Raw genomic sequence first — 22791 nt, forward strand, 5'->3', positions numbered from 1 at the left:
TTACCCTGCTACAAAGGGAAAGGGCAGGGACCCTCACACCATTCCCCAGGGCCTGGGAAAGGCGAGACATTCACACCAAGAAATCTCAGACTGTGGGGAGACACCAGACATGAGACAGGGCAGAGGGACTTGTCTTGATCCCAATGGCCTCTCAAATGCATCTTTGAGACACTGAATATCAGAACATAACAAGTAGCTGATTTTCACTTTCTATGGGGGCAGGCAGCCTCAGGGCAGTGTGGCTTCCAGTAAGGCCAGGAGCACAGGTCTTCTCAGTACCTACCCAGCCTGAGGAACAGAGCAGGTGGCGCTGGTTCACAGCTGGCTTCCGCACCTACTGGCGCCTCTCAGACTGTACACATCCCCAGTCCACAGGACTTTTTTTTTCTTTTTTTTTAAGACAGTGTCGCTCTGTTGCCCAGGCTGGAGTGCAGTCGCGTGATCTCGGCTCACTGCAAGCTCTGCCTCCTGGGTTCACGCCATTCTCCTGCCTCAGCCTCCCGAGTAGCTGGGACTACAGGCGCCCGCCACCATGCCCGGCTAATTTTTTGTATTTTTAGTAGAGACGAGGTTTCACCGTGTTAGCCAGGATGGTTTCGATCTCCTGACGTCGTGATTCACCCGCCTCGGCCTCCCAAAGTGCTAGGATTACAGGCGTGAGCCACCACGCCCAGCCACAGGACTGTCTTTGAGGTCTATGCTAAAAGGAAGAGTCATGGCCAAGTTCCACATGGCAGAACACTGGGAGAGAACCGAACACGTGTACAGCCCTGAACGCATGTTACGGTGCTGAACAACATGGGGCTGGACCTGCACTTGTGAATCTGGAGGGATGGTCACTGCACCAAGGCATGCTACTAATATGAACTAAAGGGTCAAGCATGCTGTGAAGTCCTTTTGTGTAAGAGACCAGGCGCAGTGGCTCACGCCTGTAATCCTAGCTCTTTGGGAGGCCGAGGTGGGCAGATCACCTGAGGTCAGGAGTTCGTGACCAGCCTGGCCAACATGATGAAACCCCATTTGTACTAAAAATACAAAAATCAGCTGGGCCTGGTGGCACGCGCCTGTAGTCCCAACTGCTCGGGAGGCTGAGGCAGGAGAATCGCTCGAACCTGGGAGGTGGAGGTTGCAGTGAGCCAAGACTGGGTCACTGCACTCCAGCCTGGACGACAAGAGTGAGACTCCATCTCAAAAAAATAAGATAAATAAATAGTGAACGAGCAGCAAGAGACCCCTTAGACAATTTCTACGTGAGCCTGTGTGTCTACGGCCCTGCTAACATCCGGTACCTCAGGAGGGTGAGACAGAAGGACAGGAGACGGCAGCATCTTCTCTGTAATCCTGGGTCATGGTACAAGTGTGACTCAGTGAGGGACATTTGTACAAATTAAGAGGTAAAAGCCACAACTGTTCAGGAGGGAAGGGAACAGTTGGTCAGATTTGGAAAAGACACTTGACAGCCGGGTGAGTTCAGACACAGATTTGAGGACAAGCTGGGGAGGCTCACTTGCCAAGGCTAAGCGGGCATGGGGGTGTGGGGGCACCTTCCTGGCCTCAGCTGGTGCTTCACCCTGAATGTCCTCCAGGATGGCCCAAGGATGCATCACAGTCCCCTGGAGGGTCTGCCCGTCTTGGGGAGGAGGTTACAATGGCACCCAATGGTGGACCCCCATGAGAGGAAGAAAGTGGAGCCCCCCCCACCCCATCTAGAACAGGGCTGGGTGCACCACCAAGGCTCCCCTCTGGTGGAACTAATCCCACCCTGAGCCCAGTGATAACCACTGTTAAGGTGTTTCCCGTCAGTTTCAACAAAGATTTACCTTAACAGAGCTGTGATCCTATTTTACATATCCCAGTTTTAAAAAAAATTTCTGCCTGAAGCTGATGACATAAGCCTTTCCTGTTAGAACGGTGGAAGCATGTTCATTGACTGGCCTTGCCTCAGTTTCCTCACGCTGGGCTGCCGGCTCACACGGGCGCCTTCTGAAGGCGGCGTACTCCACTGGGGAGATGCGCTGATTTAGCCCACAGAGGCTGGACACTGTGTCACTGACTTTTCTTTTCGTTTTTTTTTTAAGATGGAGTCTCGCTGTTGCCCAGGCTGGTGTGCAGTGGCGCGATCTCGGCTCACTGCAAGCTCTGCCTCCCGGATTCAGACCATTCTCCTGCCTCAACCTCCCGACTAGCTGGGACTACAGGCGCCCACCACCCACACCTGGCTTTTTTTTTTTTTTTTTTTTTGTATTTTTTAGTAGAGATGGGGTTTCACCATATGTTAGCCAGGATGGTCTTGATCTCCTGACCTCGTGATCTGCCTGCCTCAGCCTCCCAAAGTGCTGGGATTACAGGCGTGAGCCACCACGCCCAGCCTACTGACTTTTCATTACTATAACTGATGCTCTAGTGACATGATTTCCAGGATGTATCTCAGAAATGGGAGAATGACTAGTCCAAGGGATGGGTGTTTCCAGCTTTTCATTTTTATTTGCTTGTCTGTTTTTCAAGACGGAGTCTTGCTTTTGTTGCCCAGGCTGGAGTGCAGTGGCGCGATCTCGGCTCACCGCAACCTCCACCTCCCGGGTTCAAGCCATTCTCCTGCCTCAGCCTCCTGAGTAGCTGGGATTACAGGCATGTGCCACCACACCTGGCTAATTTTGTATTTTTAGTAGAGATGGGGTTTCTCCACGTTGGTGAGGCTGGTCTTGAACTCTCGACCTCAGGTGATCCACCTGCCTCGGCCTCCCAAAGTGCTGGGATTACATGTGTGAACCACCACGCCCGGCCTCATTTTTTATTTTTTGAGATGGAGTCTTGCTCCGTCACCCAGGCTGGAGTGCAATGGCACGATCTCGGCTGCCTCTGCCTCCTGGGTTCAAGCGATTTTCCTGCCTCAGACTCCCAAGTAGCTGGGATTATAGGCGCACGCCACCATGCCCAATAAATTTTTATATTTTTAGTAGAGATGGGGTTTCGCCATGTTGGCCAGGCTGTTCTCGAACTCCTGACATCAGGTGATCCACCTGCCTCGGCCTCCCAAAGTGCTGGGATTATAGGAGTGAGCCACCACACCAGGCCTCCAGCTTCTTTATAGCCATGCAGTTGGTTAAGAATTGTTTCCCGCCGGGCGCGGTGGCTCAAGCCTGTAATCCCAGCACTTTGGGAGGCCGAGACGGGCGGATCACGAGGTCAGGAGATTGAGACCATCCTGGCTAACACAGTGAAACCCCGTCTCTACTAAAAATACAAAAACTAGCCGGGCGAGGTGGCGGGCGCCTGTAGTCCCAGCTACTCGGGAGGCTGAGGCAGGAGAATGGCGTAAACCCGGGAGGCGGAGCTTGCAGTGAGCTGAGATCTGGCCACTGCACTCCAGTCCGGGCGACAGAGCGAGACTCCGCCTCAAAAAAAAAAAAAAAAAAAAAAAGAATTGTTTCCCAAAGTGGCTGGGGTGTGCCTGGCCCACAGGCGTGACAGGGAAGGGCCAGGAGTGGCCACATGAGGTGGCTGTTAGATTTGGGGGTGAGGGGAGGTCTGCCAACCACGTGGGTCGAACCAGCATTTCTGTGCTTTGGGGCTGCCTCATATCTGACCCTGCATGGAGATTAAACATAGGCGCAAACCTGCATGCCCTGCAGGGGCCTGAATACCTGGTCGTCCCCCCTGACCCGCCCAGTTCTTTCCTGGTCTGGCTATAGTTCTGCAGTGAGTGTGGGGACAAGTTCCCTTCAGCCTCAACTCCTCTGGCTGCCCAGGGTACCCACCCCAGGCGACCTCAACCAGTCTGGCCTCCCCCACAGCCACACCTGACAAGCTGGGCGCCTGTCAGCAATACCCTGGAACAGAAAGGACACACAGGATGGCCGGGGCCACCTGCACCAATAGCATCTCTCAGTTCTGACATCTGGGGAGAGGCTAGGCTGCAGCGACTGGACCCTAGACCCCTCTGACCGGGCAGAGCCACCAGGCTCTGGGCCTTGAACAGAATTCCATATCCTTGCCTGCTTCTCCTTTGAAAAGGTTTCACAGTCAGTGTCTAACTACAATGACAGCAAACTAGGTTTCTTATTTACATAGCCTTAACCAGGCAAATGAAGGAAAGACACAATGACTTGGAGGAGACTAGTGACCTAACCTTGAGGTGTGGCCAACAACTCAATGGTCCCCAGGGCAAGTCCCAGATTCAGGACACCTGGGGGGAGCTCCGGTCCCAGGCAGATCCCTCTCCTGAACTCCAGGACCAAACAATCCACGACCCCAACACAGGCTCCCGGACACAGAGGTACCAGACTGGGGCACACCTGAATTCCCAGCAGCCCCTCTCCCTGTCCCTATCCACTGGGTCAGCTGAGCCTTGACCCTCCCTGTTCCCAGCCTCCATGTTCCCTCAGTCCCACCTCCTAAGGGTGGCCCACTGCCCTCGTCTGCCTGGACCTGGCCTGGCCATGTCTGCCCACCCTCCACGACCTTCGAGTGACCACAAAAAGCACAGTTGCCCCATCTGCGATGAAGTCTGCTGAATCAACCAGCCCAGAGAGCTGCTGCTCCAGGACTTTGTCATGTGCTGTCACACCTCCTCAATGACTGAGTCGGGGCTTGTGTAATCTCATGGGCACGTCACCCCCACATCCCCCAGGCACCCACCCGCCTCCCCGGGCACAGAGCAAGTGCCAAACCCACCCAATGAATTGATGCGCCAGTGAACACAGACCCAGCCACTGGGGCTAGGGTGCGACCGCATGGCGGGGGATGGCAGGGAGGCTAGGCTGCTTGTCATGCACCCACCCTTCTGTGGAACTCACATATAGGCTGGGTGTTCCCTCTCTATAGATTCTAAAGTTCCCCATTCCCTGCCACTTCCCTCGTCATAAAGAGGAGACCCTGAGAACGTACACAACATAAACTAAACACTACTGTGAAATTCCACTTGAGAGCCTGACCTGCCCCCGGTCAAGGGCTGCTGTGTGTCCCAAAGGCAACTGGGCAAGTGGTAGAGACTTTCTCCATGAGGTACCTAAAAGACACAAAGGCCCCAAAGGCCCCGTGTACCTGCCTCAGAGACCACCCAGGGGTGCTGGTGTGCGTGTGGGACATGCCTATGGGGAGGCAGAGCCAGGCTCTGGGGTCAGAGACTCTTAGACCTGCCAGCGTCTCACAGTGGGACCCCAGCAAGTGGCTGGACTCTGCTGATCCAGTGTCCTCCCCTGCAGGGGGGCTGTGGCCAAGGTGACGGTCACCTCCCTGGCAGGGCCCCCCTTACCTGAATGCCTGGTTCTCACGGTTGTTCTGGAGGGCAATGGTTTCCACCTCGGGACCCCCATCTGCTATGAACCTGGCCAACTTTTCTGCAAGGTTCTTGACCTCTTCGTCCTCTGGGGGTGAAACTTTAAGCAGGCTGTCAGTACTGGGCTCAACTCACCACACCCAACAGCCTAATTTCTGCTAAGAACCCCAAGGGCAACAAGTGGGGTTTGTTTTAGGAATGATGCAAAGAGAAACAGGCAAATGGGAATCAGATTACTGCACTGGGACCAGACGCCAGAGTTCATAACACACCTCCAGCCCCCGCCCCCTGCCCCCCCCCCCCCCCCCCCGCCCCCCCCCCCCCCCCCCGTCCAACAAGGGAGGTCAAGAGGGCCTGGGACACGAGCCGGGACAAAGGATCCAAATGTGACAGCAGGTATGGGTGGGGCAGGAGGGGAGATGGGAGCACCCCAGGTCATATGGCTGGGGGGTGCTGTTGGGCCTCCTCTCCTGGGGAGAGGCTCAGGGCACAGGGCCACAGGGAACACAAGGAACAAACCTCTGCAGCCTGTGCTTGGGCTGAACATCAATCCCCCCCACCCACTAACACTTGGCTGGGATTTTATGTCATCGCAGTCGAAGACCAGCCAGTATGTCCCCTTCCCCTGAAATTCATCCCATCCGAATTGCACCACCTGACAGTGTCTGTCCCACAAGTCCTCAGCCGTACACTACACTTGCCTTGCCCTGTCCTCAGTGCCCAGGAGGAAGCTGGGGCTCATTAACACTTGTTAACGTAACAAAGAACCAACAAGCAAAAGCCCCCTCTACCCAGGGTACTGCCCTGAACTGATCTCCCAGGAGTGACCTCGATCTCCAAGAGCACCCATGTACCCCACACATGTGGCTTGACATTCAGGCTTCACCAGGTCCTTGGAGCACTGAGGGGGAAGGTGGTGTCAGACCCATTCCCAGAGTGACCCCAGATGCCTGGGAGAATACAGACCTCAACCACCAGTGCCACACAGTGCCACTCCAGCACCTCCAGGAACCCTGATTCCACACTGGGGCACGGTATGTCCACAGGCCTCCCCAGAACCTCCCGCCCACTCTGTCCACCTACCTTTCTGAGAGGCTGCCTGCGACTTCTGTGCTTCCTTTCTTATCTCAGCCACCTTCTTCCTGTAGTAGAGGAATTCCCTGCTATTCTTATCGTGCAAAAATCTGGAGAGGAGGAAGTTTGCAGAAGAGGGGGGAAAATGAGTATCTGTGACAGGCGTATCCCTGCAGCTTCTATTGCACAAAAAAAGGCAGGCTGGCGAGCAGCGACCCAAAAGCAAGTCTCCGTGCTACATGGGAGCCACTCATCACTTCTAGTGAGAATCAGAAAACGCTCGGAACAGCATCCGGCCCGCGCTAGCAAGCAACCAGCCCCGCACGTGCGACTGTGCAGCAAATTCATTCAACAGCACGGCCTTCCCTTCCCCGGAGATACTCACGCAAATGCTGGGTTATCCTTGTAGTCCTCCATAGCTACTTTTTCTAACTCGGGGCCTCCTTCTGCCACAAAGCGGGCCAATTTCTCTATCACTTTCCGAGTCTCGGCTCCCTCTGGGGGTGAAACTTTAAGGAGGCTGTCAGTACTGGGGTTCAACTCACACACCCCACAGTCAATAGGCACACTCTCTCTATGGACCACAACGACAGAGGGGGTGGGGGGAGAAGAGTGTGAGATGCAGGAGGCTGTCGGGCGTCCCGAGTCCAGGCATAAAACACCATGATGAGGGGGGAGTTGGTCTCACTGTCTTGGTGAGACACAGTGGGTGGGAGAGAAGTGTGTGAGGCTGTGGTGAGCTCCAGGCTGGAAGCTAGCAGAAAATATATCCTGGTTGTTGGGGGGGAAATGCTTAATTCTTTTCTTTACCAGTTTTCAGCATAACACATCGGTTCCCTTTCATCCTTCAAAGATGACACATTCTTTTTTTAAAAATACCATTATGAGCTCTGATTTAAACACACTGGGTGGGTTTCGATCCATGGCAATTAGTGTCATAGAAGCTCTGCAGCCGGTGGAGCCTCTTCAAGCTGGCTCCTGAGGGCTCTGGACATGGCCCCAGGAGTCTCTGATGGCCTCCTTGCCATCTGCCGGGACAGGGCGCTCCAAGATCAAAGATCATCTCATACACTTCCTGCCCAGACCCAGAGCCAGCCACTTCTCCAAGAAGTCGGTTTCCATGAGAAACTGTGTCTCCAGACCAGCATCTGGGCGCTAGGGATGCTCAATGCCACGGGCTTAATCATTATCTCGGGGCCTTTTCAGTGAACAGAGCTATAAAGATATATTTTTATATATGGATTAGCCTCCCCACTGAGCCATGTGGAACTTGCTTTTGCATTTTTTCCCTGGCCTGTTTCCGAGGCTGAGTTTGTCAGCTACTACACAGATTGCAGCCCTTGTAGGAGATGCACAGAATAAATTTCTCACTGCCAGCAAGTACCTGGCAACTGGGCAACATGCCAAACCTGCGGCTAATCTTATTCCCCTTGTTGCTTGGACTGCTGGGAATCGGGGAGAGGTGGGGAGTGTGTGGCCCAGCGAGGGCTGCTGTGAGGTCCCAAGGGCATTCCATGACCATCTTTCACCCTAGGTCGCCCTCCTGCCACGGGCCCAGCAACTATCCTGACCTGGTCGCTGTTTACAGGAACAGGTGGGTATCTGAGGCCACGCAGACAGGGGGCCATAAGCAGCTTCAATTCAAGGGCCTCAAAACGCCCGATACCCCTTGTACTGCAGCAGTTCCCAACAGGGTACCCTTGGAGCTGCCGGGTAACCTCTCTAAGGAAAGGACACACACCAGCTCCATTCTGACTAATGGCCCGGGGGCCAGGCTGGCCTCTGACCCGCTCGGACACACAGCCAGAAGCAAGGGGTCTCAAAGCTGTCATGGCACAACTCCACGGTCGCTTCAGTCTGTGCTGTCAGGGTGACGTGACCTCACCAGCCAGCCCTCCACGCAGTTCAGGTGTCACGGGGCCTCATTCTGAATGTGGACGGGGCTAGACTTGCTAGCAATGCTGTCACCACAGCCACCCCCTTTGCCCTCCTACGGTGGGGGATCTGGACAAGCTCACCCATGACCAGTGACCATCCTTTCCCAGGAATAGGAGAGAGCACTCTCCAACCTGCGGCTCATACCTCTGGCCTAAACTCGGGGGACAGGTAACCCATGGTTGGGGCAGTGCTTCGGGGCCTCCAGGGCTCAGCTGAAGAGCCTTAGAAGCTCCTCCAAGAAGGGATGTGAGGATGCCCTTTTGGAGCATATGCGAGAAGGGCATACGCCCCTGCCCTGGCTGGGTGAGCCGCTGTGTGAGTGGAAGATGGATCCCACTGCTCCCAAGATGAAGCCCACGTGCTGATGCCCAGCAACACCCCAGCCCTGCCCCTCACCCTCCTTTGCTCTCCTCACCCCAGAGGGCCCAAGGCTCAGCTCGGAGACCTGGTGGCTGCAACTCAGCCCAAAGCATCCACGCCCCTGGCAGCATTTGCCCTGCCCACCACAGATCCCACCTGCTAGAGCACAGGCACTGGTGGTGGGGGAGCAGCAGCTCCCACAACTTACCTTTGATCTCCAGCCACTGCTCATAGTCCTCCTCCTCGTCCTCATCGGGGGACTGGAAGACACTTGGGCGGTGTGCCACGGGCAGCTGCTTGGCGTGGGAGTAGCTCTTCATGGGGCCTGGCAGGCTGGTCAGCCCCAGGCCTGTTCGCCTGCTGATGAGCAGGGACCTCTTCCCAGCACTGGGGGTGGGTGTGCTGGGAGGGGCGCTGGGAGCACTGGGCGGGGCATCTGGTATAGAAGGAAGGATATGCGCACTCAGGGTGCAGGGTACCTCTCCCGGCTTCCGACCTAACCCAAGTGCTGTGGGCCCCGGGGAAGCTGGGTCCTTGACTTCCAGAACTCAGGGGCTCAGAGGAGGCCACCCTGATTTTACAGATGGGGACAGTGAGGCAGAGAGCGAAAGGACTCATTGTAGTTCCCCAGCCAGAAGAAAAGAAGCCTGGCGCTCTGCAGGGAGCCACTCTGGCTGGAGGCATCTCAATTGTGCTGCACCCACAGGCTGGGACAGTTCTGGGGACAGAACATCAGTTCTGCCGGGTAAGACCCGAGTCCCTGAATCCTAGTTTACAACCATTCCCTTGGAGGTCTGTGGCCAGGCTGACTGGCCGGGGCCGGACTACTGGGTGTTCTCACCCTGAGACCTGATGGGGAAGGGACTCAAACCAGCCTTCCTCATTCTAGGATGAATTTGGCCTTGGGTTAACATTTCTTAGCTGTTCCCTAGGAAACCTGACAAAGGTCGAGGACCAGCTGTCTCACCAGTAACAATGGGCTCTGGTCACTAAATCCCAAAATCAAGAGACATGGGCAGAAGCTCCGTGGGTGACAATTTATCCACCTGGCCTGTCACACTGCACACCTGTAGGCAACCAACCTATAGACAGGGGTCCCATTCTTTGCACAGGCATTGCTACCTCTGGGGAAGGCTGGGAATCCCCTGGGGCACTGACAAGGGGTCCAGGTGCAGACCTGGAGATCAGCCATTCTAGCCCACACCTTGCTGTCTAGAGGACCCACAGTGCAGAAGCACCCACAGCAAAGCAGGGGATGGGGCAGGGCTGGTGTGTGACAGCTTCAGGAAGAGCCCTGAGTCCGGTGGGGAGCAGCATCATGAAATTGGCCAGCTCACCACCCTGAGAACAGGACTAGGGCCCCCGGATCATTAGATAGAGGCTGGCTCTGCACTTGCGGGCCTCATCTTTTTTTTAGTGACAGGGTCTCGCTCTGTCACCCAGGCTGAAGTGCAGTGGTTCAATCATGGTTCACTGCAGCCTCGACCTCCTGAACTCCTGGGCTCAAGCAATCCTCCTGACTCAGCCTCCAGAGTAGCTGGGGCTACAGGTGCCCACCACCATGACTGGTTAATTTTATTTTTATTTTTTTGCAGAGATGGGTTCTTGCTAGGTGGTCCAGGCTGGTCTCACACTCTTGGATTCAAGCTATCCTCCCACCTCAGCCTCCCAAAGGGATTACAGGCAAGAGCCACCAAGCCTGGCAGGGGCTTCATCTTTTTTTTTTTTTTTTTTTGAGACAGAGTCTTGCTCTGTCGCCCAGGCTGGAGTGCAGTGGCTGGATCTCAGCTCACTGCAAGCTCCGCCTCCCGGGTTTACGCCATTCTCCTGCCTCAGCCTCCAGAGTAGCTGTGACTACAGGCGCCCGCCACCTCGCCAGGCTAGTTTTTTGTATTGTTTAGTAGAGACGGGGTTTCACCGTGTTAGCCAGGATGGTCTCGATCTCCTGACCTCGTGATCCGCTCGTCTCGGCCACCCAAAGGACTGGGATTACAGGTTTGAGCCACCTCCGCCTCCCAGGCCCAAAAGCTATCCACCCATCTCAGCCTCCCAAGTACTTGGGGCTAAAAGCATGCACCGCCATGCCTGGCTAATTGTATTTTTTTTTGTAGAGAGATTTAGCCATGTTGCCCAGGCTGGTCTTGAATTCCCAAGCTCAAGCGATCCTGTCCCCTTCAGCCTCCCAAAGTGCTAGGATTACAGGCATGAGCCACCGCACCCAGCTGACATCTATGAGTTCTGAGAGAAGAAAACACGACATGTGTTATCAGATGTCTACCAAAGGGAAACAGAGGTAGAAAGAGGTGTCCCTCCAGAGGATTGAGAGCACAGGCGGCGTCTGCTTGTACGGAGCAAGGGACATGGCAGGCACTAAGTCCACATTCCCTGGCACACGGGGTGGTACCCAACGAACACTAGTGCCCCAGTGGTCACTGTTGGATGCCCCCAGCTGCCTGCCCACCCGGAACCTCAGCAGTAGCAGTCCCCAGAACCTGTTCTCTGATGTAGCTCAGGTGTCTCAGGTCAGCCCAGTGTCCCTGCAAAGCCTATCTGCAGAAGACCTGCTCACCCCTGCTAGTGGGTTCAAGCTGACCCAGCCTGGGGATGCCTCCAACTCCCAAAATGGTCCCTCAAGTGTGGGGAGGACTTCATCATAGCTCCACCTGCCCCAGACTGAAATCTGACTTACCTGTCTCTGCTCCTACAGGGTAAGCACACTGAGGGCAGGGTCCATATTTGCCACCTTGGTAATTTTTTTTTTTTTTTTGAGACAAAGTATCGCTCTTGTCCACCAGGCTGGAGTGCAATGGCGCCATCTCGGCTCACCGCAACCTCCAACTCCTGGGTTCAAGCGATTCTCCTGCCTCAGCCTCCTGAGTAGCTGGGATTACAGGCGCCTGCCACCACGCCCGGCTAATTTTTGTGGAGACAAGGTTTCACCAGGTTGGCCAGGCTGGTCTCGAACTCCTATCCTCAGGTGATCCACCCATCTCACTTCGCAAAGTGCTGGGATTACAGACGTGAGCCACTGCACCCAGCCTACCCTTTTCGGTATTAATTTATGTATTTATTACTTGGTCCGGGTACAGTGGCTCCAGCCTGTAATCTCAACACTTTGGGAGGCTGAGGCAGGTGGATTGCTCGAGCTTATGAGTCCAAGACCAGCGTGAGCAACATGGCGAAATCCCAACTCTACAAAAAATACAAAAATTAGCCAGGTGTGGTGGCATGCCCCTGTAGCCCCAGCTGCAGGGAGGCTGAGGTGGAAGGTTTGCTTGAGCCCCAGAGGTTGAGGCTGCAGTGCACTATGATTGCACTACTGCGTTCTAACCTGAGCAAGAGTGAGGCCCTGTCTCAAAAAAACAAAAATTATTGGCTGCGCAGGGTGGCTCACGCCTGTAATCCCAGCACTCTGGGAGGCCGAGGTGGGTGGATCACGAGGTCAGAAGATGGAGACTATCCTGGCTAACACGGTGAAACCCTGTCTCTACTAAAACTAATTAATTAGCTGGGCGTGGTGGCAGGCGCCCCTAGTTCCAGCTACTCAGAGGCTGAGGCAGGAGAATGGCGTGAAACCGGGAGGCGGAGCTTGCAATAAGCTGAGATGGCGCCACCGCACTCCAGCCTGAGCGACAGAGCAAGACTCCATCTCAAAAAAAAAAAAAAAGAAAAATTTATGTATTATTTATTTATTTATGCCTTTGGTGCACGCATGTGTGGAATGAGGGCGATCTATGATTAGGGGTGAGCAGAAGGAGTCTGAGGTGGGACCCGTCACTTCCCATGTGCCCAGCAACCCCAGGGGGAGATGCAAGGACAGCACCAGGAAAGGGGAGGCCTACACTCACCTGTGCTGGTCTGTGCCTTCTGCAACTTCAGAAACTGCTGCAAGAAGCTACCATCGTTGGCAAACTTGTTGGAAACGCAGGAAGAGTTGTGTGCATTTGTGATTCTAGAACCAAGACAGAGGACAGAGAGGGTGAGCTGGCTAGAGAAGTAGTGAGGGCACCAGAGGACGAGGATGAGGCCATCACCTCGCCCATCACGGTCCCTAACACACCCCAGCACTCTCACCTACAGGGACCCCAAACTAGCCCCCAGAGATTTCAGGAGACTACTGCGAAGTGTGCTCAGCAGGCTTCGGTATGGTAAGCTGGGAACAATCTTGTTCTGATAAGAGCAATACTCCATGTATTATCTTTGCCTGAATATTAACCCTCCAGGTTCAAATGGCCCTCCAACAAGATGGTTCCTGCTCTCTCCGCACAGCACCTGTTCTCCCTTGCTAGTTAATTATCTGGGTTGTTACTGACTCACATCTGTCCTCCTGCTAGACCTTAGAGTTCTCTAAGGCAGGGCCTACACGTCTCCATCCATCTATCTATCTATCTATCTATCTATCTATCTATCTATCTATCTGAAATGGAGTTTCATTCTGTCATCCAGGCTGGAATGCAGTGGCGCAATCTTGGCTCACTGCAACCTCCTCCACCCAGGCTCAAGAGATTGTCATGCCTCAGCCTCCCAAGCAGCTGGGATTACAAGCATGTGCCACCACACCTGGCTAATTTTTATATTTTTAGTAGAGATGGGGTTTCGCTATGTTGGCCGGGCTGGTCTCAAACTTCCAACCTCAAGCGATCCTCCCACCTCATCCTCCCAAAGTGTTGGGATTACAAGTGTGAGCCACTGCACCCGACCTATTTATTTTTAAGAGACAAGGTCTTGCTCTGTTGCCCTGGCTAAAGTGCAGAGTGTAATGCTGTGATAACAGGGACTACAAGCTTGTGCCACCATGCTTGGCTAATTTTTTTAATTTTTTTTTTGGCAGAGGTAAGATCTTGCTATGTTGCCCAGGCTGGTCTTGAACTCCTGGCCTCAAGCAATGGTCCTCACCTCAGCCTCCCAAGTCGCTAGGACTAAAGGCATGTGACACTGTTCCTAGCCAATGCCCTTTTTTCACAGGCATGAAGGGCAGCTCTGACAACAGTGTATCAGCTGTGCCCAGCTTTGATTAATATTTAATCAAATTAAATATATTTGATTTAAATATATTTAGCCCCCTGGGTTTGCCTTTGTGTTAACTTGTTAAAAACAGATTTTTTAAAAAGTAAAACGTATACTTTGCAAAAAAAAAAAAAAAAAAAAAAGAGGGAGAGGGTGAAGATAAAATATAAAATGCCCTGTGATTCTTCTAGCAAGATTGTTTTGGCTATTTTCTTAGAAATGTGTGTTGCAGGCTGGGCGCGGTGGCTCAAGCCTGTAATCCTAGCACTTTGGGAGGCCGAGACGGGCAGATCACGAGGTCAGGAGATCAAGACCATCCTGGCTAACACGGTGAAACCCCGTCTCTACTAAAAACTACAAAAAAAAAACTAGCCGGGCGAGGTGGCGGGCGCCTGTAGTCCCAGCTACCCAGGAGGCTGAGGCAGGAGAATGGCGTGAACCCAGGAGGCAGAGCTTGCAGTGAGCTGAGATTCGGCCACAGCACTCCAGCCTGGGCGACAGAGCGAGACTCCATCTCAAAAAAAAAAAAAAAGAAATGTGTATTGCCCGAAGAAATGCTTGCAGACCCCAGCTCTGAGCTGCAGGCCCACGTGGGTAAAGAAACACAGGCTTTGGCTAAGCACAGTGGCCCATCCCTATAATCCCAGCTACTCAGGAGACTGAGGCAGGAGAATCATTTGAGCACAGGAGTTTGAGGCTGCCATGACATATGATCATGCCACTGCACTTCAGCCTGGGCAACAGAGTGAGATCATGTTTCTTAAAAAAAAAAAAAAAAAAAAAAAAAAAAAAGTAATAGAGGCTCATTATGGAAAAAATGGAAATGTAGAAAAACTGAAATAAGTCTGGGCAACATGGAGAAAACCCCATCTCTACGAACAATACAAAAAATTAGCTGGGTGTGGTGGCATGTGCCTATAGTCCCAGCACTCCAGAGGATCACCAGAACCCAGGAGGTCAAGGCTGAAGTGGGCCGCAATCATGCCACTGCACTCCAGCCTGGGTGACGAAGTAAGACCATTTCAAAAAAACTAAAAAGAAAGGAAAAACTGAAACATAGAAAGGAATGGGAAAACCCAACAAAGTCTACCTACTTTGCAACAGCCACCATCAACACTGCTATATATCTTTATTTTGCTCTCTAAATTAGAAGTCAGAGGAAATAAGGCTGTGATCACAGCACACACTCTACTTCTTCCATTTCCTACTATAGCACACCATCCTGCTCCAATCTCAAATTCCTCACATACGCTGCTTTTTAAATCCACATGACGTTCCACCATATGGATGTACCAATGGTGCTAAAAGCTCATGGAGTCCACAGGGCTAGCCTTTTTCCTTTAAAAAGGAAAAAGGAGGCTGGGCGCGGTGGCTCAAGCCTGTAATCCCAGCACTTTGGGAGGCCGAGACGGGCGGATCACGAGGTCAGGAGATCAAGACCATCCTGGCTAACCCGGTGAAACCCCATCACTACTAAAAATACAAAAAATCAGCTGGGCGTGGTGGCAGGCGCCTGTAGTCCCAGCTACTCCGGAGGCTGAGGCAGGAGAATGGCGTGAACCCGGGAGGCGGAGCTTGCAGTGAGCTGAGATCCGGCCACTGCACTCCAGCCCGGGTGACAGAGCAAGACTCCGTCTCAAAAAAAAAAAAAAAAAAAAAAGGAAAAAGGAATAATGTTTAGTTCATTAGAACTAAAATAACCTAAATAAATCAACAAGGGGCAATGGTTAAATAAATGACAGGCCATCCACAGGGAAGATGTGGCAGCCCTGAAAAGTTGAAATATTAGACAAGCAATCACATACAATGTTAAAGGAAAAACAAAAGGGCAAGATATAAAACTGTATCTACAGTGTGGTTCTACTTACATCGAAATAACATTTGAATTAAAAATTGTTAGAAAGGCTGGGTGCGGTACCTCACACCTGTAATCCCAGCACTTCGGGAGGCCAAGGCAGGCGGATCACCTGTGGTCAGGAGTTCAAGACCAGCCTGGCCAACATGATGAAAACCCGTCTCTACTAAAAATACAAAAAATTAGCCAGGCATGGTAGCAGGCCCCTGTAATCCCAGTCCCTTGGGAGGCTGAGACAGGAGAATCACTTGAACCCAGGAAGCGAATGTTGCAGTGGGCCAAGATCGTGCTACTGCACTCCAGCCTGGACGATAGAGTTAGACTTCATCTCAAATAATAAAAAAAAAATTGTTAGACAAACACATCGGGCCAGGAGCAGTAGCTCACACCTGTAATCCTAATGCTTTGGGAGGCCAAGGTAGGAGGATCACTTGCACTCAGAAGTTTGAAACCAGCCTGGGCAACATAGTGAGACCCCATCTCTATACAAAATTGAAAAATTAGCTGGGCATGGCAGTGGACATCTGTAGTCCCAGTTACTCAAGGGGCTGAGGTGGGAGGATAGCTTGAGTCCAGGAATTCAAGGCTGCAGTGAGCTATGATGGTGCCACCGCACTGCAGCCTGGGTGACAGAGTGAGATCCTGCCTCTGAAATAAAACAGGCCCAGTGCGGTGGCTCATGGTTGTAATCCCAGCACTTTGGGAGGCAGAGGCGCATAGATCACCTGAGGCCAGGAGTCCAAGACCAGCCTGGTCAACATGGTGAAACCCCGCCTCTATTAAAATACAAAAAAATGGCCAGGTTCAGTGGCTTATACCTGTAATCCTAGCACTCTGCGAGGCCGAGGTGGGAGGATCAACCTGAGGCCAGGAGTTCAAGACCAGCCTGGCCAACATGGTGAAACCCCAACTCTACTAAAATACAAAAAATAGCCGGGCATGATGGTGGGTTCCTGTAATCCCAGCTACTTGGGAGGCTAAGCAGGAGAATCGCTTGAGCCCAAGAGGCGGAGGTCGCAGTGAGCCGAGATCACAGCACTGCACTCAAGCCTGGGCAGCTAAGTGAGACTCTGTCTCAAAACAAACAAAAAAAAAAATAGCCGGGCATGGTGGCGCACACTGGTAATCCCAGCTACTCGAGCGGTTGAGCAGGAGAATCACTTGAACCCAACAGATGGAGATTGTAGTGAGCTGAGATGGCACCACTACACTCCAGTCTTTGTGACAGAGCAAGACTCATCTCAAAAATAAATAAATAAATAAAATACACTCAACCAGTGCTTATCTCTGGGTTGCAGAGTTACAAGTGACTTTGGTTTTTTGTTTACCTGTCCTCTACTTCCTGGATTTCCTACCATGTACATGAGTTACCTTTAAAGTTTAAAAAAAAGAGTAGGGCCGGGTGCGGTGGCTCAAGCCTGTAATCCCAGCACTTTGGGAGGCCGAGACGGGCGGATCATGAGGTCAGGAGATCAAGACCATCCTGGCTAACATGGTGAAACCCCGTCTCTACTAAAAATACAAAAAACTAGGGGCCGGGCGCGGTGGCTCAAGCCTGTAATCCCAGCACTTTGGGAGGCCGAGACGGGCGGATCACGAGGTCAGGAGATCGAGACCATCCTGGCTAACACGGTGAAACCCCGTCTCTACTAAAAAATACAAAAAACTAGCCGGGCGAGGTGGCGGGCGCCTGTAGTCCCAGCTACTCGGGAGGTTGAGGCAGGAGAATGGCATAAACCCAGGAGGCGGAGCTTGCAGTGAGCTGAGATCCGGCCACTGCACTCCAGCCTGGGTGACAGAGCGAGACTCCGTCTCAAAAAAAAAAAAAACTAGCCGGGCGACCTGGCGGGCGCCTGTAGTCCCAGCTACTCGGGAGGCTGAGGCAGGAGAATGGCGTGAACCCGGGAGGCGGAGCTTGCAGTGAGCTGAGATCCGGCCACTGCACTCCAGCCTGGGCGACAGAGCAAGACTCCGTCTCAAAAAAAAATAAAAATAAAAAAAATAAAAAATAAAAAATAAAAAATAATTAAAAAAAGAGTAGAAGTAATTTTATATGAAAGAGGAGGTTCAATGTTGACACTAAACAACCAGGACATTCTGGGCACCCCTCAGTTCCCGGGCCTGCCCCCATACTGACACCCTGAGAACTTCACTCAGGAGGGACCAGGAAGAGATGGAGACAAGGAAAGACAAGAAATCACATTCAGGCTGCAGAGTACAGCGAAAGGCTCCTACCTGAAAACCACTGGTAACAAATACTGGGAGATAAAAATGCTGGTTCTTGGCCAGGCACAGTGGCTCACGCCTGTAATCCCAGCACTTTGGGAGGCCAAGACGGGCGGATCACCTGAGGTCGGGAGTTTGAGACCAGCCTGACCAACATGGAGAAACCCAGTCTCTACTAAAAAGACTAAATTAGCCAGGCGCGGCAGCGCATGCCTGTAATCCCAGCTACCTGGGAGGCTGAGGCAGGAGAATCACTTGAACCTGGGAGGAAGAGGTTGTGGTGAGCTGAGATTGCGCCACTGCACTCCAGCCTGGGCAACAAAAAGAAAAGAAAAAAGAAAACGCAAGAGCTGCTGGGTGCAGTGGCTCACACCTGTAATCCCTTTGGGAGGCCAAGGTGGGAGGATCACTTGAGTCTAAGAGATCGGGACCAACCTGGGCAACATAACAAGACCTCATCTCTACAAAAAATAGAAAAAAATTAGCCAGGCATGGTGGCACGTGCCTGTGGTCCCAGCTACTTGGGAGGCTGAGGCAGGAGAACTGCTAAAGCCCAAAAGTTCAAGGCTTCAGTGAGCCATGATCCCACCACTGCACTCCAGTCTGGGTGACAGAACAAAACCCCGTCTCAAAGAAAAAAAAAAGAAAAGGAAAGGCTAGAACTGGGACAAGGCCTTGGGGAAGGTTGACACACACTATATTCCAGACCACAGAGGAAGGGGCCTGCATCTCAGATTATCAACCTCCAGCCTGAAAATCTTGGATCTGGTCATCCTCATCACAACACCAACCCTTGATCAAAACCCTTGGTGCCATCAGTGTTTCTTAGGACAGGCAAGAGGAAACCGTTGCTGAGCTACCATCCACTAAGGGACAGGCCCTTTGGTACAGCAGCTCAGGCTGGCCCTTCACATATGGGCTCTCTCCCTTTTCTGCTCTCTGCTGGGCAAGCCTTTCTCTGCTTCCTCAGTGTCCGGCTCCACCTGGGCTTTCAGGATGCAAAGCTTCTCTGTGGCCTTACTGTGGCCACGGGGCCTGGGAACACACTGCCTCGTGTTATCTTCCAGGAGCTCTGGGGTGGCACCCGCATCCCTTTGCTAGTAGTTTGTAACTCCATAAGGGCAGAGCTTTTTTTTTTTTTTTTGAGACAGTCTCACTCTGTGGCCCAGGGTGGTGTGCAAGTGGCACGATTTCAACTCACTGTAACTTCTGCCTCCCAGATCTCAGAGATTCTTGTGCCTCAGCCTCCTGAGCAGCTGGGACCACAGGCAAGTACCACAATGCCCAGCTAATTTTTTGTATTTTTTAGTAGAGGTGGGGTTTCACTATGTTGGCACATCTGGTCTCAAACTCCTGGCCTCTAGTGATCCTCTGCCTCAGCCTACCCAAGTGCTAGGATTACAGGTGTGAGGCAGCACATCTGGACTCAAGGCAGAGATCTTTACTCTGTTATACCCCTGCCCTCTGCACCACAGCTGGCTGACAGTAAGTAACTGCTGAGTGGAAGAGCTGGCAGGCTGTCCTCTGGGCTCCCACATATTCCTCATTTCTCTCTTGCCACAGTGAGCCTCCCAAGGGCATCTGGGTCATTCCTTGGATCATCAGGCTATGGCTGGGTGCAAGCACACGCTGACTGCCCTCACAAGCCAAACCCTGTGCTGGTGACCCTCAAAGATTCCCATCCAGGCCCCATCCAGGCCCCAAGAGGCACTTACTCGCCAGGATGTGGGGGCTGAGGGCTGGCCACCTGATTCTGCTTGGCTTTCTGTTCCATTTTGGCTTCAATTTCCCGTTTCTTCTGAGCGATGAGCTCTTCCTGGTGAAGGATGTTCATGTTCATTTTTCCAGATTTAGGGGGAGCAACCCCAAACCACCGGTTAGCCTTTCCTGGGAAGGGAAAAGGAGTACGTCAGAAATCACCTTCACTCCATAACACCCCAAGAAGCTGTGACAGGCCAGAGAGCAACTGATGTTCAGATTAATTTATACATTTATTGGTTCATTTATTCAGCAAACACTTACAGAGAGAGAGAGAGAGCAGGTCTCTGCCCACGTGAGACTCGCTTTGGGCTGGGAAGACAATAGACCCATAACAGAAAAGTAAACTTTCAGGCCAGCCTGGAGGCTCACGCCTGCAATCCCAGCACTTTGGGAGGCAAGGGCAGGTGGATCACCTGAGGTCAGGAGATCGAGACCAGCCTGGCCAACATGGTGAAACCCTGTCTCTACTAAAAATACAAAAATTAGCTGGGCATGGTGACCTGTGCCCGTAACCCCAGCTACTAGGGAGGCTGAGGCAGGAGAATTGCTTGAACCAGGGAGACAAAGGTTGCAGTGAGCTGAGATGGTGCCACTGCACTCTAGCCTGGCAACAGAGCAAGACCCCATCTCAAAAAAAAGAAAGTAACTGCACAATATTGTAAGAGCTCTGCTGGAAACCAAAAAATGGTGAAAGATAGTAACAGGAGAGTACATATGCAGGTAGGGCAACCAGAAAATAAATACTAGAGGAAGAGACATTTAAACCAGAAAAAAACAAGTAAGAAGCCAGCATCGTGAAAAGCCAAAAGGGAGATGATCTGGGCACGAGGAGCATATGCGAAAGCTCAGGGCAGGAAGAAGCCTGGTACATCCAAGGAGCAGCATGGTCAGAGGAGCCTGCTCCAAGGACAGAGACAGGTAGGGTATGTCAGAGCATCGGTGATTTTAATTTTAATTTTAATTTTTTTTTTGAGATGGAGTCTCGCTCTGTTGCCCAGGCTGGAGTGCAGTTGCGTGATCTCTGCTCACTGCAAGCTCTGCCTCCGGGGTTCACGCCATTCTCCTGACTCAGCCTCCCGAGTAGCTGGGACTACAGGCGCCCGCCACCGTGTCCGGCTAATTTTTTGTATTTTTTTTTTTTTTTTTTTTTAGTAGAGATGGAGTTTCACCATGTTAGCCAGGATTGTCTCGATCTCCTGATCTCGTGATCTGCCCACCTCGGCCTCCCAAAGTGTTGGGATTACAGGCGTGAGCCATTGCGCCTGGCCCTGTGCTTTATTATAAGGGCTTTGGGGAGTGATGGAGAAGCACAAGATGAAGAATGACAAGATTAATTGGGTCTTTTTTTGAAACAGAGTCCGGCTCTGTTTCCCAGGCTGGAGTGCAGTGGTGTGATCTCGGCTCACTGCAGCCTCCGCCTCCCCGGTTCAAGCAATCCTCCCACCTCAACCTCCTGAATAGCTGGGATTACAGGCATGCACCACCTCACTTGGCTAATTTTTAAATTTTTTCATAGAGATGAGGTCTTGCTATAGTGCCCAGGCTGGTCTCAAACATTCTTTCCACCTTGGCCTCCCAAAGTGAAGGGATTTACAGGCATGAGCCACTGTGCACCAGTGGCTTTTTTTTTTTTGAGGTAGAGTCTTACTCTGTCAGCCAATATGGAGTGCAGTGGCTCCATCGTGGCTCACTGCAACCTCCACCTCCCAGGTTCAAGCGATTCTCCTGCCTCAGCCTCCTGAGTAGCTGGGATTACAGGCGCTCACCACCACGCCTGGCAAATTTTTATATTTTCAGTAGAGTTAGGGTTTCTCCATGTTGTCCAGGCTGGTCTCGCACTACTGTCCTCAAAGGAGCCTCCCATTTAAGTCTCTCAAAGTGCTGGGATTACAGGCATGACCCACCGAACCCAGACTTCTTTTTTTTTTTTTTGAGATGAACTCTTGCTCTTTTCCCCCAGGCTAGAGTGCCATGGCACAATCTCGGCTCACTGCAACCTCCACCTCTCGAGTTCCAGCGATTCTCCTGCCTCAGCCTCCCGAGTAGCTGGGATTACAGGCATCTGCCACCATGCTTGTCTAATTTTTTTGTATTTTTAGCAGAGATGGGATTTCACCGTGTTGGCCAGGCTGGTCTCAAACTTCTGACCTCAAGTGATCCACCTGCCTCGGCCTCCCAAAGTGCTGGGATTACAGGCATGAGCCACAGCACCCGGTCACCCTTTTTTTTTTTTTTGAGACAGGGTCTCACTGAGTTGCCCAGGCCAGACTGCAGTTGCATGATCACAGCTCACTGCATCCTCAAACTCCCAGGCTCTAGATATTCTCCCACCTCAGCACCTGGGACACTCCACCAGGCCTAGCTATTTATTTTATTTTTTGTAGAGACAGGTTCTTGCTATGTTGCCCAGGCTAGTCTTGAACTCCTGTCCTCAAGGGAGCCTCCCATTTAAGCCTCCCAAAGTGCTGAGATTTTAGGTGTGGCTCACCACACCTGGCCAATATCCACAGGGTCTTTTTATTTTCATCCTGGCTACTAGGTAATCATTCCGGCCAGAGAATCCATAGGCAACAAGACCAGGGAGGCTAACTGGCTCCAAGCAACAGACAATGATGTCTTCAGACAAGGGTGATAGCATTGAGACAGGGAAGACACCTCAGAGGTTCCCCATGGGACTCAGAATAAAATCCAAATTTTAGAAGTCTGAGCTGGGCACGGTGACTCACACCTGTAATCCCAGCACTTTGGGAGGCTGAAGCAGGGAAATCACTTGAAGTCAGGAGTTTGAGACCAGCCTAGCCAACAGGGTGAAACCCCGTCTCTACTAAAAATACAAAAAAAAAAAAAATTGGCCAGGTGCGGTGGCGGGCACCTATAATCCCAGCTACTCAGGAGGCTGAGGCAGGAGAATGGCTTGAATCCGGGAGGCAGAAGTTGCAGTGAGCCGACATTGTGCCACCGCACTTCAGCCTGGGAGACAGAACGAAACTCCGCTTCAGAAAAAAAGAAAAAAAGAAAAAAAGAATTCTAAAAGGCCATTTTCAAGGCCCTGCCAGATGGTTCCCCTCCCTTCTGCTTCATCCTTGACATTCTTCAAAAGGACAAGCCCATCCTACCAGGGCCTCTGCATTTACTGGGCCCCCTCTGTGTGGAAGGCTCCACCCTCCAGGGATTCCCAGAGCTGGCATTCACTGTCTCAACTGAAATGTCTTCTACTTAAAAGCGCCCTTCCTTGGGCCAGGTGTGGTGGCTCACACCTTGACGTAATCCCAGCACTTTAAGAGGCTGAGGT

At 52.3% G+C, this 22791-nt stretch overlaps 1 protein-coding gene across 1 annotated transcript in view; it reads right to left on the bottom strand.

Moving 5' to 3' along the window:
- The window catches only part of SUGP1 (SURP and G-patch domain containing 1), a 45024-nt gene that overhangs the window by 20918 nt on the left and 1315 nt on the right, over window positions 1-22791 (bottom strand). Inside the window, exons 2-7 of the mRNA XM_010386710.2 lie at window positions 19454-19625; window positions 12499-12602; window positions 8859-9086; window positions 6738-6861; window positions 6362-6462; window positions 5255-5378 (exon numbers count right to left, since the gene is read on the bottom strand). Coding sequence (XP_010385012.1) covers window positions 5255-5378; window positions 6362-6462; window positions 6738-6861; window positions 8859-9086; window positions 12499-12602; window positions 19454-19625 — 853 coding nt within the window. The remainder of the gene's footprint in view (window positions 1-5254; window positions 5379-6361; window positions 6463-6737; window positions 6862-8858; window positions 9087-12498; window positions 12603-19453; window positions 19626-22791) is intronic.

Source organism: Rhinopithecus roxellana, chromosome 8, assembly GCF_007565055.1.
Source record: "Rhinopithecus roxellana isolate Shanxi Qingling chromosome 8, ASM756505v1, whole genome shotgun sequence".
In the NCBI taxonomy this organism is placed as follows: Eukaryota; Metazoa; Chordata; class Mammalia; order Primates; family Cercopithecidae; genus Rhinopithecus; species Rhinopithecus roxellana.